Below are 16,295 nucleotides of genomic sequence, written 5' to 3'. Positions count from 1 at the left end.
GAGCTTGCAGTGAGCTGAGATCCCGCCACTGCACTCCAGCCCGGGCGACAGAACGAGACTCCGTCTCAAAAAAAAAAAAAAAAAAAAAAAATGCTAGCTGGAGTCCATTCATTACATGCATACTGTTTTTTACCTTTCACTTTGGGAACTTTTCTTTTAAATGACCCTGTATTAACTATCAACAAATACAGAGATGATAGATAATAAATTGCTAGCTGGTTGAAGTTTAAGATAAAATTATGGCAAGTATTTAAAGATTGTAGCTATATATTGATGATAGGGACAGGTGGGTGGATGGATGGATGGGTGGACAAACATTGAGAGACAGATAGAAACAGCCTTTAAAACACTGTTTTATATTTGAAACACAGTGGATAATTTCACATTGACTCCAGAAACATTTTATTCTTATTACAACTTAATATATTGTAAAATATATGCAAGGGAAAAAGGTTTTCTTCTCTTTTTCATGAGAGAAATACCCAGAGAAAGCATTGTGCTTACTGTTCACAAAACTTGAAGAGCTGGGAGAAGGAGCTGGGAGAAGAGAAGGAGCTGGGAGGAGTCACTGGGAGAAGGAGCTGGGAGAAGAGAAGGAGCTGGGAGGAGTCGCTGGGAGAAGGAGCTGGGAGAAGAGGAGCTGGGAGAAGAGAAGGAGCTGGGAGGAGTCACTGGGAGAAGGAGCTGGGAGAAGAGAAGGAGCTGGGAGGAGTCGCTGGGAGAAGGAGCTGGGAGAAGAGGAGCTGGGAGAAGAGGAGCTGGGAGAAGGAGCCAGGTCATATGGCCAGGAGAATGCTCTTTAGATTTGCTGTCTTTCACATTCCAAGAAACATAATCGCTCAGTGGGAAAAGATTTAATTCCGCAATGAGCTGGAGTCACATTCTCAAGATGAAAGAATCACATGTGAACCACCCTCACTCTACTGGAGGCCACATTCAGTTTAGGATACTGGGAAATGTTTCTTGTGATGGGTTCGGTTGGGAGGTAAATTATCTATATTCGATAATCCAAAAACAATAATACGTTAGATGATGTCTTGCAATTAGTGCTATAAGCAAATAATTCCACCAAAGGTTTGAGGAAAATTTTTTTTTTTTTAATGAGGCTAAGAAAAGATTATGAAGTCTTCTCCTTGAAGGCAAAAACACCCCTCTACATTTTATGCAAAGTCTTCAGCTCGCCAAAGACATGAAGCAGCTGTCAAATTCTGTAAGCAGAATCCAGCATTTTCAAGGTCTGCAAACCCAGCGTGAAGTTCAAGTTTCACTCCTTAAGACTCTGTCCTCCTCCTTAAGTCTTTCCTGACTCTTTTAATCTGATTAGAAATTAGCAAACTTCTCCAGCCAAAACTCTAACAGTTGCTGGTGAGGCTGGTATCCACAACCCAGCCAACTTTGCAGAAAACCACAGTTTCAATGGAAAATCACTTTTGGTTTCTGGCTCCTCAGCAGTACTGCACATCTAATTAGCTCAACAATTGGTCCCTGTGATCAAATCAGCTAATTTTATGTTCAAATGGCTGCTCTGTGGTAAGCAATACTGTCACTCCAAACTTCACATATAAAGAAGTTGCTGAAGAAGCTGGTTACTAGGGGGTCACTGGGGGCAGGCTAGTGAAGAAGACTATTAAAGTAGTCACCTAAGCCAACATTACAGTTAGTGGTAGGGGCCCCATCAGGGCTCAAAGAAGACAAATGTCCCGAATGTAGTGATGGGGGCCAGAAACATCAAGCCTTCTGAAGAGGAAAGCAGTGTATATAAAATGAACAGAATGAGTCATGTACAGAATTTCCCCACTTTTAGAAATCAAACTAAATGTTTCTGATGAGAGTACAGAGATCTAGACCCTAATCCAGTAGTGTTAAGAAATGACCTTCCCTACCTTAAACACCTCTGTGGTTTCAGGAGTTTGTTCAAGGCTACCCTAGATATAAAACACAGGAAAGCCCAGTCCAGTTGCCACCTCTTCAGCTTCCTCCTCCTCCTTCCATCAGTGGATAAAGCAATTGGTTAGATTGGCAATTTTCCCCATTTTGTGAATGTATTAGAAACCAGATAACTTTTTAAGGTAAAGGCTAAAGCATAGATCAACCTCTTTATAGTATCAAAGCTAACAACATCACCTCTCACAGGCATTGCAAATTGTTGATTTTGTAATGTGTGTTTGTATTATCAGTTATATCAACTGAATGAACAGTCAGAAATTCATTCAAGTTTCAAAACTTAAAAGAGTCTCATAAATACATGAATGCATTTAACTTTATATAAAGACACAGATACACATCTACAGCTAAACATATATACGTATACAGATAAACATCTAAGATCTATGCATGACTTCATTCATCTATATATGACTTAAAACAGTGGTTGATTAGCATTTAGTAAGTACTCTGTTGGTACTGTTGTTGCTGTTCTAATAGTATTACTATTATTATTATATAGCTATAGATTATACAGATATACATACTATATATAATTATGGTAAATAACCTATATGAAAGTACATATTATATCACCATATGACTGTAGCAGAATGCACTCTGCTAAAATTGAACTGTGTTTTTCTTTCTCACCTCTATCAGAGGTGCCAGAAAGTCACTCTATCGTGACAAATCATTCCTGAGCCATTGCAGTCAGCTGGCTTCCCTGGATTGGGGTGAGAAGGACCCTTTGGAGACAGCGGACCCGGAGGACACTAATGCATTACTTTAGATCCCTGTGGCCTCATCTGCCTCTTGCTAGGCCAGCCGCAGTACCCAGTTCTGCAAGGACCCCATTCACTATGTGCAGCTTTTGTGCACCTGCATTGCCCAATCTTACACTCAATGCCATGTGCCTCGTCTCTTGCCTCCTGCCCTGGTACACAGTACCCTGAGCTCACACATGTGCAGCCCAGAAGTGCAGAATGAAACTATGAGTGATAGCATTCAATGGAAACATGCTTCCTTATCTTCCCCTGAATGCCTAGTCATTTCATAACGTTCAAACAACCAGTTACCAGTGGCAGGGGCTAACTTGTATAACTTTCCTCCCCAGTCTCTCTGCCCCTTACTCCTGCTCCCTGGAACCACACACCTCAGTGAGTCCTTACACACAAGCCTCTGGCTTGGGCTCTGCTTTCTGGGGGACCCAGGCTAAGTTAAGCTAAGCTAAACTAAAAATCACAGTGGTCACCTGGGCACAGGTGTCCAGTTAGCCCTAGTGCTCACCAGGTTGGGGTACACAAAGAGACACTTTGGTTCCTGAAAAGGAAAACAACTTGACCCTCATGCTGTGGTCTCCAGGCAGTTCCCAGTGCAGCACTCTGATGGGCAGGAAGTCCCATGTTCCATGGCCATCCCATGTTCCATGGCCGTCCCGTGCTCTTGAGATAAGCCATAGTGAGAGTAGAGGGCCAGGGATCCAGACTGACGTGCCCCACCCCTCTACAATGCACATGGGGATGCATGCACACACGCACAGGCTCACCCCTTAATGAACTGCTATGCTCTCTAATATGGTAGCCACCAGCCACATGTGGCCATTTAAATATAAATTTAAATTAATTAAAAGATTCAGTTCCTCAGTCGCACTAGCCACTGAGGAACTGAGCCAGTGAGTCACTATTTCAAGTGCTCAACAGCCAGAGGCCCTCCACTGGACAGTGCAAAAGAGACCAGAGCATCATGGCGGAAAGGAGAGTGGTATTGGAAGGAAGCACTGGTCTAGTCACCACTCTGGGGTTTAGTCAATTAGCTGGTATGAAAACACTGAACTTTCAACTCATCTCCCAGTGGAATCTAGGGTCAATTTTATTTATGCAGAACCATAAAAGAGATGTGACAGCGTTTGTCCCCTGAGTTGGTGATTAAGCAGTTTATATGCGGTAATTTGAGCAGCAGTGGCTATCCGGACGCTAAAGGCACAGGAGTCCCTGATCTTTATTTAAAAAATAGACCCTACTTTTAAAAGCCAAGCAGACACGCAGACACGCAGACACACAGACACACACACACACACGTATTTAATTCCCATATGCTTAGGTTCAGAACACCCAGAAAATATCTGGTCAATACAACTGCCTACGAGATTAACCTTTCCAAAAACTACAAAAATAATGAAAGGATGATTATAGAAGCTCATTAATGAATTATATAATACCTAAATTTTACCTCCTATGGATATCACTTATCTAAAATCAACTTGGGTTCCCTTCAAAACGGAGGGTAGAAACTATATTGGGATAGAAACTGGAAAATTCGGTGTTAAGCCTCTTCACCATCACATGGAAGGCACTGGCCTTGAACTGAAAATCTTCATTGCAAACACCAGGATATCATCAGATTTCCAGTATTCTAGAGGGCAGTTAATATGCTTCCAGAGTCTCTTGGTATTACTGTTGGTATCCTAGAGGACTACAAATCATTGCATTAGGCAATTTATAGATGGCATTATCATATGTGACTTTTAGTACTAATTATAAACACCGCTTTTATAACTAAATACAGTGGGATGAAACAATTGAACCACTTTTTAAGATCTTGGTTGGGGTTGGTTCCTGTGGTGCCCAGTGTAGGGTCCTGCCTGGTTGGACATTTCCCCTCCTGCCACTCAAGTGGAGGAATTAGTTCCTCGAGTACTAAGCCCTCTCTTCTGCCTTTTTGTTTTTTGTTTTTTTAAATGGAGTCTCGCTCTGTTGCCCAGGTGTAATCTTGGCTCACTGCAACCTCTGCTTCCTGGGTTCAGCAGTTTATCCTGCCTCAGCCTCCTGAGTAGCTGGGATTACAGGTACATGTCACCATGCCTGGCTAATTTTTGTATTTTTAGTAGAGACGAGGTTTCACCATGTTAGTCAGGTTGGTCTCGAACTCCTGACCTCATGATCCACCCGCTTCAGCCTCCCAAAGTGCTGGGATTACAGGCGTGAGTCACTGCACCCTGCTTCTTTTGCTTTTATCTCATTACTTTTCCCAAGTGATCTTATCAGCAACTGGGGTTTCATTTACCAAATATAAGTTGGTAACTCCCAATAATAATAAGGGTTCCTGTTTATGAGGTATTTACTGTGTGCTAGGCCCAGTGTTTCACATGCATTTGCCCAGTCAGCAGTCCCAACAATCCTCCCTGCAAGGCGGAAACAGCCCATGGCTCCTCCCGACAGTCCCTTGGATGCCCATGTCTTGGGTATCTTAAACTCTGCACTTTCACAACTTACTTCACCTTCCCCACAAATCTGCCTCTGCTTTTTGTACAGAAAATCACCAGCCAGAAACCTGGTGAGAATCAGCAGCCACGACCTGGACCTGGACTTGTCCCTCTTATTGACTCCCCACTTCCAGTGAAGTTCCAAGTTCTAGTCTTTGTACTTCCTAAATATCCCTCCCTCCCACCCATACTTCCACCATCCTAGACAAAGCTTCCACCATTTCTGGACTGTAATCCTATAATAGCTGCCCAACTCAGCTCCCTGCATCCAGTCTTACTTCTCTTTAACTTCAGTTATTCTAAGGTCATTGCTGTCTGTCTTTGAGCATCTGGAAAATGGGGATAGATAATGGGGTCTCCCGTATCCTCATAGGTCTGCTTGAGTCAAATAGAACATATGGCTTTCTAAGTGGCAGGTACTTGATAATAAATTGCACCGATGACATGTGAATTGAGAAAATTTGATGGTAGAGCCTACATGTGTAACCACCACCATAAATGCCAGGTTAGCCCACCACTGTTAGAAAAGCAATTATGAAAAAGGGATAAGAGAAAGAATATATAGGTAAAAGGTTTTTAGAATGGAAATATAAGTATACTTAAATTACTCTAAAACTTAGCACCTTCAAAATATATACATTTATTATCTCACAGCTTCTGTGGCACAGCTTGGCTGGGTGCCTTTGGCTCGAGGTCCTTCATGAGGCTGTAATCAAACTGTCAGGCAGAGCTGCAGTCTCATCTGAAGGCTCGACTGGGGTTGAGGGTCTTCAAAGCTCACTCATGTGGTTCTTGGCAGCCTTTTGTCCTTGTCACGTAAGCCTTTGCACAGGGCTGCTTCATGACATGGAAGCTGGCTTCCCCTACCATCTCTCAGACAGTAAGAGAGAGCTTTCACAATAGGAGCCACAATCTTTTAATGACCTAGTCTCAGAGTGCTCCCATCACTCCCATCACTGCTGTCATTCATTAGAAGTGAGTTGCTAAATGCAGCCCATATTCAAGAAGATGAATTACACATGGACAGAGAGCACTGGGGGCCATCCCACAGGCTGCCTACCATGACCAGCCAAGCAGACATCACAGCCTGGGAGGGATGTGGGAGGGACTGAGGAAGGAATGGGCTCTTTCAGCGCCTCCCTCAGGCCTTTGACAGACTCTGCTCATCACAGTCGAACTGACCATGAGTCACCCATCCTACTACTTGCTCATCAGTGGACACTCTAGTTAACAGCCTCCTCGTCTCTGCAATCTCTCTGTCACCATGCAGGATAAGGGGATAGCCCACTCATTCCTGGGGGCTGTTGCGTACCTGACTTTTTACATAATTCTAACATAGATTAGCTTTATAGTAGCTTCTAGCTCTACTGTCAAATGCAAATCCACATCAGAAAATATAATGATAAATAAAATCTAAGTACTATCACAAAGTTCTAAAAACTAAAGCAACTCAAGTTGTTTTTAAAACAACTAAATCTCTATTGAAGGATTTTAAAAAATGGTATACAATCGTGAAAATAATTGTTTTGTGATATCATGTGTATATTTCTCAGAACTACTTTTATTGTAATTCAATTTACTGTTATGACAGAGAGAGAAAGCGTTACAGGTTGAATCATGTCTCCCTCCAAAAGATAAGCTGGAGTCCTAAAACCTCGGATTGTGACCTTCCTTGGAAACTGGGTCTTTACAGAGATAATTAAGTTAAATGAGGTCATGAGGGTTAGCACTAAGCCAATATGACTCTACAGACTGTGTAAAAACAAGTTTGGACACAGAAACACACACACACAAAACTAGGGTGATGTGAATATAAACATGGAGAAGACAGCCATCTAGAAGCCAGTGAGAGAGGCCTGGAACAGATCCTTCCCTCACAGCACTCAGAAGCAACCAGCCCTGCTGACACCTTGATCTTGGACTTCCAGCCTCCAGAACTGTGAGAAAATAAATATCTGCTGTTTAAACAAACCAAGCTGTGATTGTTTGTTACAACAGCCCTGTAAAACTAATACAGAGGGAAGAAAAAAAGAGGGAGTTTCAGACAGAGACAGAAACAAAGAGAGGAGGAAAAATACTTATTTTAACAGGCTATATCTTCATCTAGATGAGTGATTCTAAAGACAAACACATAAGGGCCCACTCTTTACTTTTTTACATTGAGATAGGGTCTTGCTCTGTCACCCAGGCTGAAGTGCAGTGGTGCAATCAGAGGTCACTGCAGCCTTGACCTCCCAGGCTCAAATGATCCTCCCACCTCAGCCTCCCAGGTAGCTGGGACTATAGGTGCAGGCCACCATGCCTAGGTTATTTTTATATTTTTTTGTATTGATGGAGTTTCTTCATGTTGCCCAGGCTGGTCTCGAACTCCTGGCCTCAAGCATCCTTCTGCTTCGGCCTCCCAAAGTACTGGGATTACAGGCATAAGCCACTGGCCCTGGCCCAGGCCTACTCTTAAAACCTCATTTAGCACATGTATTGGACACAATGGCTCCACTCCTAGAGGCTGACATAAATTTCTAAGAGATGCACAAATAAAACACAATTCCAGTTGAAAAGCAGCAGACTCCCCTCTAAAATCACAACCTGGCCCTAGTCATGGTAGCTCAAGCCAGGGGCCAGGAGCCCAGCAACCCCTACCTTTTGGTAGTCCTCTTTGGAGCTCAGGGCCGCCTCCATTTGCTTGGCGGAAGTCGGGTAGATGGCCGAGCGGTACTGAGTGCCATGGTCGTTCCCCTGGCGCATACCTGGGAAAGCGGAAGACAGAGAGGGTTACCTGGTCGCCAGGCAACAGCGCCAGCATCAAACTGGGCACAATGCCGAGGCATTTTAACACTTTTCATATGGTCCCTGTGCCTGATGTCCTGCTAAGTGCTTGTTTTAATTTTTTGTTTGCAGCATTTTCTTTAAACAAGCAGGAAATGTATCTGTTTGGATTTGCCTGTTTTAATTACAACAAATACGTTTGAACTCAGGTAGATTTATCACAGGTCTTGGATCACACTAGATGTTCTATGAATACATACTCTTACGTGAAATATTTAAACAACGATCTACTCCAATTGTCACATGTAACGCACTATGATACATATTATTTCCTTGGGTCCTAAGGAGACACCTGTGTGGAAGGTTTCATCATCCCTCCCTTGGTGGATGAGGAAATGAGACAACGTCTGTGTAAATTCCTGGCACAGTGCTTGGCACGCAGCAGGAGTCCTGCATCTACGACTAATGTCATCTACCCATCTAGTCCGCAACTTAAAGTCAGCAAAGAGCATTTTCTGCCTGTCTCAGCAGCTGAAGGGTGGATGACGGTCAGTTTCTATCTGAGTGTGACAGTGCCCCAGAGTGAAACAGCCACAGGGTTGCTACAGATCCCCTCTATGCCACCATGTTGTTGTGAAAATGAAGCAGGCACTGGGATTCAGGCATTGGACCCTGTAGCATGTTCCAGCTAGTCACATTTCTAATATACTCAGGGAAAACAGAGACCAGCAGGCATAAGCAAGTATTAGAGGGATTACAGGAATATCTGTGAAGGCTAAAAAAATGCAGGGGTTCAGAAAGGGAGTAAGTTCGTGGGATCAGTGGGGAAAGGCCCATGTCTCAAAGGCTGTATCCAGGAAGCGACTTGTCTTGCCAGCAGGTGGGCGCCAAGGGTGAAGGTAGAACAAAGGTAAGGATTGCGGAGCAACGTGGTGCCTTCAGGGACTTGGAACTGGTACTGCTTGCAAAAGCAGCTGCAACCCAGGCAGCATCCGTGTCAAAGCCCTGATGCCAGCTTCTCAAGAGGATGAGCATGTTACCCTCAAGCCTGAAGCCCAGATGAGAAAGATGCTTCACTGGGAAAGATGACTGGACGTTCGATAGATTGAAAACCCAGAAGAAAGAACCAACACCCAGGAACGACTGGGAATACAAGTGGCCTTGCTTGTCTACTCATTGAATCACAAAACAAATGAAATATCTGACTGTCATAAATCGATCTAAACAGGCTTTATAATGCTGTTTTCCAGAGGGCAAGATTAACCAAAATTATATTTTGAGATAGGACAGAAAAATATTAATGAATGGTAGAATAACCCTATATGTCCTTCCTTTTTCTGCACATAAATATGTTCTCTCCAGCAGAAAGAATTCATGTGTGCCGACTGTAGCCTCCACACTCTGGAGGCTACAGAAGAATTAGGTCATAATCCCTGGTCTCAAGGAATAACCAGGACGAGGGAGGGAGGGGAAGAGTAGTCACGAGCCTGACACTGTACTTCCCTGTGCGAGGTCTTTGCCATCATTCCTTGTTTCATCCTCACATGTGCCCCGTGGAGAAGATATTCTTAACACTCTTGGACAAAAAGGAAATGATGGATCAGAGACATTCAGTGACCCACCTGAGGTCACACAGCAGGTAGATGGCCATCCTGCAATTTAAACTTTGATCACCCTGACACCAAAGCCCTTGCTCCTTCCAAAATGGATGCATGAGAAGTTACAGCAAAATAATCGAGGACAATGGAACAAAGCGCTTTTGGATGTGGAGTACCTGCTGGGGAGAGGGCATCCCAGCCCAAGGCCCAGAAATAAGAACAAGCTTGGAATGTTCTGAGGACTGTGAAGAGGCAGGACAGGGTCTGACAAGGGGCCTGGTGGGTCCTGAAGCTGGTGGGTTGGGCGTGTAACCACACAGGTATCTTGACAAGTCATGTTGGGGACCAGAGATGTGTGGAAAGATCAGACTCCCAGGAGCTACAGAATTCTCTGGAACCCTGAGTGAGCATAATCACCAACCAATGACCCAGAGCCCCCTTTCCCACAGATGCAACAAGTGTTGCAAAGTTCACTGTGCCCTCCACTTGGCTTTTGAAAAACTATGAGGAAAAATTATTGACACTATTTGGCTGTCTTCATGGACCAGGGAAGCAAGCAATGGGCTTTCAGTGTTGAGTGGAAAGAGAATTACTGGCTCAGAAACAACATCTTGTGCTTAAAATTCTTCCACAGTACTCTATAAACTGATTAATGAGGACTGGGCTTTGGGGCATTCTTGATGAGAACTGACCTCCTGGCATCTACTAATGCTTGAGATTTCTCCATCCAGTTTCTCCAAAGAAGATTTTAAAGGGACAAGCAACCCTGAGATTGCTCTGAGGTTTCTCTCCCTCTCAGCAGAGCTGGAGGAAGCAGTGGAAAACAGAAATGCTCCACCTATAATGAAGCATAAGATGATGACTTCTCCTTTGCTTAGAGGGCCTCCTAAGCCTCAGCTCATCTTTGGGTTCCAATCCTGTTTTATCCGTCCTGATTGGAGACATGAGAAATGTGTCTGAACATGAGAACTTTAAAGGGAAGTTCATGCTATGAGTTGAACTGATATGCAGGAGTTACCAGCTGATAGTGAACATCAGGACAAGTCAGCTCCGACTCCTCAGGGTCTGAAATCGCTATCTCTATCTTAGGAAGCTTCGCGGGAGCAATCTCATTAGCAGGACTATCCATGTTGGCTGAAAATAGAGTGACTCCTACCAGCATGACCCTCACATTCTTCTCTTCTATAGACTGCTGCTAAGAGAAAACAGATCCTGCCTTATGATCTGCTGTGCCAAAGGCCACCTGCATGCTGCAGTGGCACAGGAAGACCACCAGGGGTGTTGGCATTGGTGGGAGAGCTCACCCAGGTGCTGCTTCAGGGTGGCCTCCTGCCTTCTGCTGGAAAATAGGGTCTCCGTGAAAAAACATGCCATAGTGTCCTCCCCGAGGCAGATAAGCCTGTATCCCTCACAGTGAAAGATGGCACTTCTTATTATCCAGGTGACCCTTCTGGGTGCACCTTGCCTTTACCTTAGGTGTTTGAGACAAGCCCTATGAATATAACTCTCTCACTTTATCTGAGAGCTTAATCCTGTCCATTTTAACTGACAGCTCATTTTTAATTTAAAACACTGAATAAATGAATGGACAGCCCTCCTTTCATCAAAAGGGAGGGAGGGAGGGGGAGAAGAAGAGGAGGAAGGAGAGAGAGAGAGGGAGAAGGATCATCAAAGTAGCTAACAATCTTAGAGTCCTCACTATGGCCAGGCACTGTGCTTTACTACCTTATTCATCCAATTCTGCAAATACTTGGAGCACATTAGCAAACCCATTTCCCGGCCCCTTCCCACTGCCAAGGTGAAACTGACCCCCTCTCAAAGGTGAAACTGACACTCAGAGAGAGGCTGGTTGCCTGCTGAATGCCAGGGCTGCATCTGGAACCATCTAACTCCAAAGTCCATGATCTTAACCACTATTATTTCCATTTGTAAATATATATAATTTAGGTAAAAAATTAAGTGGAATATAGGGATCTCTGAAAGATATTACGTGGCTCTCTTTTAAAAGGAAAACAGCCACATAATACGGTCACTATCTATCATCTGCACAATGTTCTTTGCATTTTTTCATGCAGTGCATCTCAAGGGAGATGGAATAATGTTGCTTTATAACAGAGGTGCCAAATATTTATTCCATATCTAAAAGCAAAAAGAAAAATGAAAGATCCCAGTTTTCAGTAAGGAGTACACATTATTTCTATAGCCATAAATTATTTTGAAAAGATGTGGTGATTTCTTCATAAAAGGTAAAAAGCTATCATAGTGTGAGTTTTGTTTGTGTAAAACAGAAATGCTATTTATGGCGGCCAAAGAAAATCTTTTTCATTATTATGTGTCCTAGAATGTCTTTTGGGACTCCATGTCTGTTTATGTTTTAAAATCCCAAGTTTGGCCAAATAATGAAAATATTAGAAAACTTTCAAAATAGTAAAATTTTTAGGTCATCATTGCAAGTCCAAATATTAAAGTTTTACAGCCAAAGTGCCCTACTACATGAGATTTACAACATGTTTACACTGAAATCAGTACCAAGCACACAGGTGCACACACATTTACAAAACTAGTCCATAATGGATAGTGTTCACATTAGCAGAAGTAGCGATCGACATATTATACCTTTATAGTTTCTAGATTCAATTACAGAAAAGTACATAAGACATAAATGTACAAAAGTACATAAAATGGACATGCACAGTTAAGTGCCTAATATTACTCTATCTATAATTATTGATTATAAAGTGAACACTCGTGTCACCACCACTAACATCAAGAGAGTACAGCCAGTACCCTTGGGAGTCTTCCCTGTGTCTCTATTGATGACAATGCCTTCCCTCTCTCTAGTTGTACCACACCTGGTTTTTGTAATAATTTCTTTAGCACATAGACACATTCAGAACAAAGCTAGTTTAGTTTGGCTTGTGATATGGTTTGACTGTGTCCCCTCCCAAATCTCATCTTGAGCTGTAGCTCCCATAATCCCCATGTGTCGTGGAAAAGACCTGGTGGGAGGTAACTGAATCATGGGGGGGCGGGTCTTTCCCATGCTGTTCTCATGATAGTGAATAAGTCTCATGAGATCTGATGGTTTTATACAGGTCAGTTCTCCTACACACACTCTCTTGTCTGCTACCATATAAGATGTGCCTTTGCTCCTCCTTCGCCTTCAGCCATAATTGTGAGGCCTCCCCAGCCATGTGGAACTGTGGGTCCATTAAACCTCTTTTTCTTCATAAATTACCCAGTCTCAGGTATGTCTTTATTAGCAGAATGAGAACAGACTAATACAGCCTATTTTTAAAATTAATATAAGTGGAATTATAGTTTGAATCTTTCACTTACAATTATGATCATGAGGTCTTTCCATTTTCTTCATTTTCATGGCTTCATAATATCCCATTGTATGAATGCACCACAATGGATTTATACTTTCTACCCTTAATGAACATTACCAGCTTGGGGCTGTAAAGAACATTCTTGACATGTATTCTCTTATACATATGCATGAGTTTCTCTTGAGTACATACCTAGAAATAGAATTGTTGGTGTATAGTGTTTGCATGTCTTCAACTTAACTACATGCTGAACTATTTTTCCAGAGTAGTTGTACCAATTTACAAAACCACATGACTGCACAAGAATTCCTGGAGCTCTAAATGCTTGCCAATTCATTAAAGTCTGCTAATGTCAGATTTTCACTTTTTGTCAGTCGGTTTGGTGTGTAATGGAATCTCGCTTGATCTTAATTTGCATTTTCCTGATTAATAATGTTAATTATCATTTTATATGTTTCTTTGCCATAATTCAAGTCCTTTGCCCATTTTTTTTTCTCAGCAGTCTGTCTTTTCTAAAAAAAAAAAAAAACACTGCATATATATTTAAGTCTATTTTTTACATATTCTGAATACTAATCCTTTATCAAATATAATCTCTCTGTTCTTGGCATTTTTTTATTTTTTATTTTTCATTTTTTTGTTCTTGGCATTTTATGATGCTTTTTGATGAACCAAAGTTGTAAGTTTGATATAGTTAAATCTGTCAAATATTTTTCCTTTATGGTTAGTGCTTTTGTGCCTTGTTTAGGAAATGCTTCCGAAACCCAAGGTCATGAAGATATTATCTACTTGAAGTTTCGTACGTTTGCCTTTGACATTTATGTATTCAATCTACTTGGAATTGATTTTTGTGTATGGTGTGAGGTAGAAATGCAATTAACTTTTTTCCTATAAGAAAATTATCTTATCACTATTGATTTAAAAACCATTCTTTCCCCAGGACTATGAAATGCCAACTGTGTCATTTGTCATACTTTGACATGAGTGGGTGTGTTTCTGAACTCTCTATTCATCTGTCCCTACATCAGATTCACAATGTCTTAATAGCTGTAGCTTTAGAAAGCCTCTGTATCTGGAAGAATAAGTCCTCCCATCCTCTTGTTCTTATGCAAGTGTCTGCTTTTCTTGGACTTTTGCATTTCCCTATAAATGTCAAGATTAGCTTTTAAGATCCACAAAAACAACAACGACAACAATAACAAAACTGTTGGGATCTCATTTAGATTTGCACTGAATTTATAAAACAACTTGGAGAGAATTGGCGTGTTTACCAACCATAAACAAGACCCAATATTAGATCTTCCAGCTGCCTAACTACTAAGCCAATGCCATGGCTTTTTTTGTTTTGTTTTGAAGATTTTTTGGTAGCACTCCACTTCAAGGTACCAATTCCTGGTAAATAAGTAAACCTTGAAATTCCAGTGGCTGGACATAATAGAAGTTTCTTTCACAATGATGCAAAGCACAGTTACTAAAAAGGAGATGGTAAGAGTTCTGCTTCATGAACCCTTCAGGGGCTGAGGCTGACAGAAGCTTCACCACCTTCAGTATGTTGCTTCAAAGGTTTCCCTTGGGATTCACATTCAGCAGGCAGACTGAATCTAGAGAGAAAAGTTCACAGATCATGCAGGAGGTTTTTCTGAGCCAGGTCTGGAAGCAGCATATATCACGTCTTCCTCATTCCACTGGCTAGAACTCGGTCACATGGCCACTTCGAGGGAGAATAGGAATGGTGTCTGGCTGGGGAAAGGTAAACAGGTATCTAGTGGATTTTTCAATCAGTATACATTTATTCCTTTCCTTGACTTATTGCATGAGCTAGGACCCCAGTCCAATGCTGATTAGAAGTTGCGATGGCATTCTCTGTAGCTTCTCAATGCTTCATTATTAAATGCAATGTTTGCTGTAGGCTTTTGCACGTACTCTTTATCAGAATAAGAAAGTCATCTTTTATATGTGTTTTTAATACGAATACTGAATTGCATTCAATACTTTTTACGTATCTATTTCAATAATCATACATGTTTTTAAAATACCTGCTAAGGTGGTTAATTACATGGGTTAATACTGAAGCTTGTGTTCCTTGGAGGAACCTAAAATTGGTCACGATGTATTATTTTCCTATATACTATTAAATTCAGTTTGCTAATACTTTGCATAGGATTTCTGCAAATACAGTCATAAGTAAGATTGTCCTATACTTTACTTTTCTTACATAGTTAAGTTTTGGTATCAAGATCACGCAAGGATCGTAAGACGGACTGCATCCCTCTCTAATCTCTTGAAAACATTATGAAAAACTGTAATTATTTCTTCCTTAAATGTTGGGAGAACTCACCGATGAAGCCAGTGGTTTTTTTATTCAGTTTTATTAAACTATATTTTTAAAGAATGTATCTAACTTTTCAAATGTATTGACATAAAGTTGCTTATCATATCCTCCTGGTTTCTGTAAAATCTCCCACATCTGTAGTGATATCCCAATTTTTTATTCCTAATGTTGTATATTTGTGCCTTCTCACTTTTTACTTGAACAACTTCCCAGAGCTTTATTAATTTGGTAGCCATCATGAAATACCAACTCTTAGCTTTTTTGATCTTACGTTTGTTTGCTTCCCATTTCATTTCTTTCGGCTCTCATTATTTCTTTATTTTACACTGTTTGGGTTGAATTTGTTGCTGATTTTCTTAAGTTCTTGAGATGGACACTAGCTCAGCTTTTCTTCTCTTCTAATATATGAATTTAAGGCTCTATATGTCCCTCTGAGAACTGCTTTACCTATGCCCTATCAATTTTAACATATAGTATTTTAATTACCATTTGATTCAAAGTGTTTTCCAATTTCCATCATGATTTATCTGTGATAAATAGGATATTCAGATTTTTTTTTTCAGGCAAGGTCTTGCTCTGTTGCCCAGGCTGGTGTGCGGTGGCGCAATCATGGCTCACTGCAGCCTCAACCTCCTGGGCACGAGCAACCCTCCGACCTCAGTCTCCTGAGTAGCTGGGACTACAGGGATGTGCCACCATGCCCAGCTAGTTTTTTGTTTTTTGTTTTTTAAATTTTTCGTAGAGACAGAGACCTCACTAAGTCACCCAGACTGGTCCTGAACTCCTGGATTCAAGTGATCCTCCCTCCTTGGCCTCTCAAAATGCTGGTATTACAGACGTGAGCCATGACACCTGGCCAGAAATTTTTAAATTTTCTATCATAAGAGGAGTTTCTCAATACTTGAATTATGGTAAGAGAAACAAAAGCTAAATGATTTTAATCCCTCTGAAACATACTGAGCCTTTTATGGCCTGGAATATGTTCCATGTGTGACAGAAGCAGGCGCCCCCCAGCCCTGATGTGGGGAACAGCATCTTATCACGTCCACTGGGTCAAGTGCTGAAATTGTGTTGGTCAC

The 16,295-nt window shown here is 41.8% G+C and overlaps 1 protein-coding gene across 4 annotated transcripts in view; it reads right to left on the bottom strand.

Moving 5' to 3' along the window:
- Positions 1 to 16,295, bottom strand: part of MSRA (methionine sulfoxide reductase A) — a 369,259-nt gene that overhangs the window by 100,243 nt on the left and 252,721 nt on the right. For all 4 annotated transcript variants that reach the window (XM_033176846.1, XM_033176847.1, XM_033176850.1 and 1 more), the window contains one exon: positions 7,829 to 7,935. In XM_033176846.1, coding sequence (XP_033032737.1) covers positions 7,829 to 7,935 — 107 coding nt within the window. The remainder of the gene's footprint in view (positions 1 to 7,828; positions 7,936 to 16,295) is intronic.

The sequence above is a fragment of the Trachypithecus francoisi genome, unplaced genomic scaffold (assembly GCF_009764315.1).
Source record: "Trachypithecus francoisi isolate TF-2019V2 unplaced genomic scaffold, Tfra_2.0 Contig01554, whole genome shotgun sequence".
Classification (NCBI taxonomy): Eukaryota; Metazoa; Chordata; class Mammalia; order Primates; family Cercopithecidae; genus Trachypithecus; species Trachypithecus francoisi.
The sequence above is the reverse complement of the archived record's forward strand: the minus strand, read 5'-3'. Positions and strand labels throughout refer to the sequence as shown.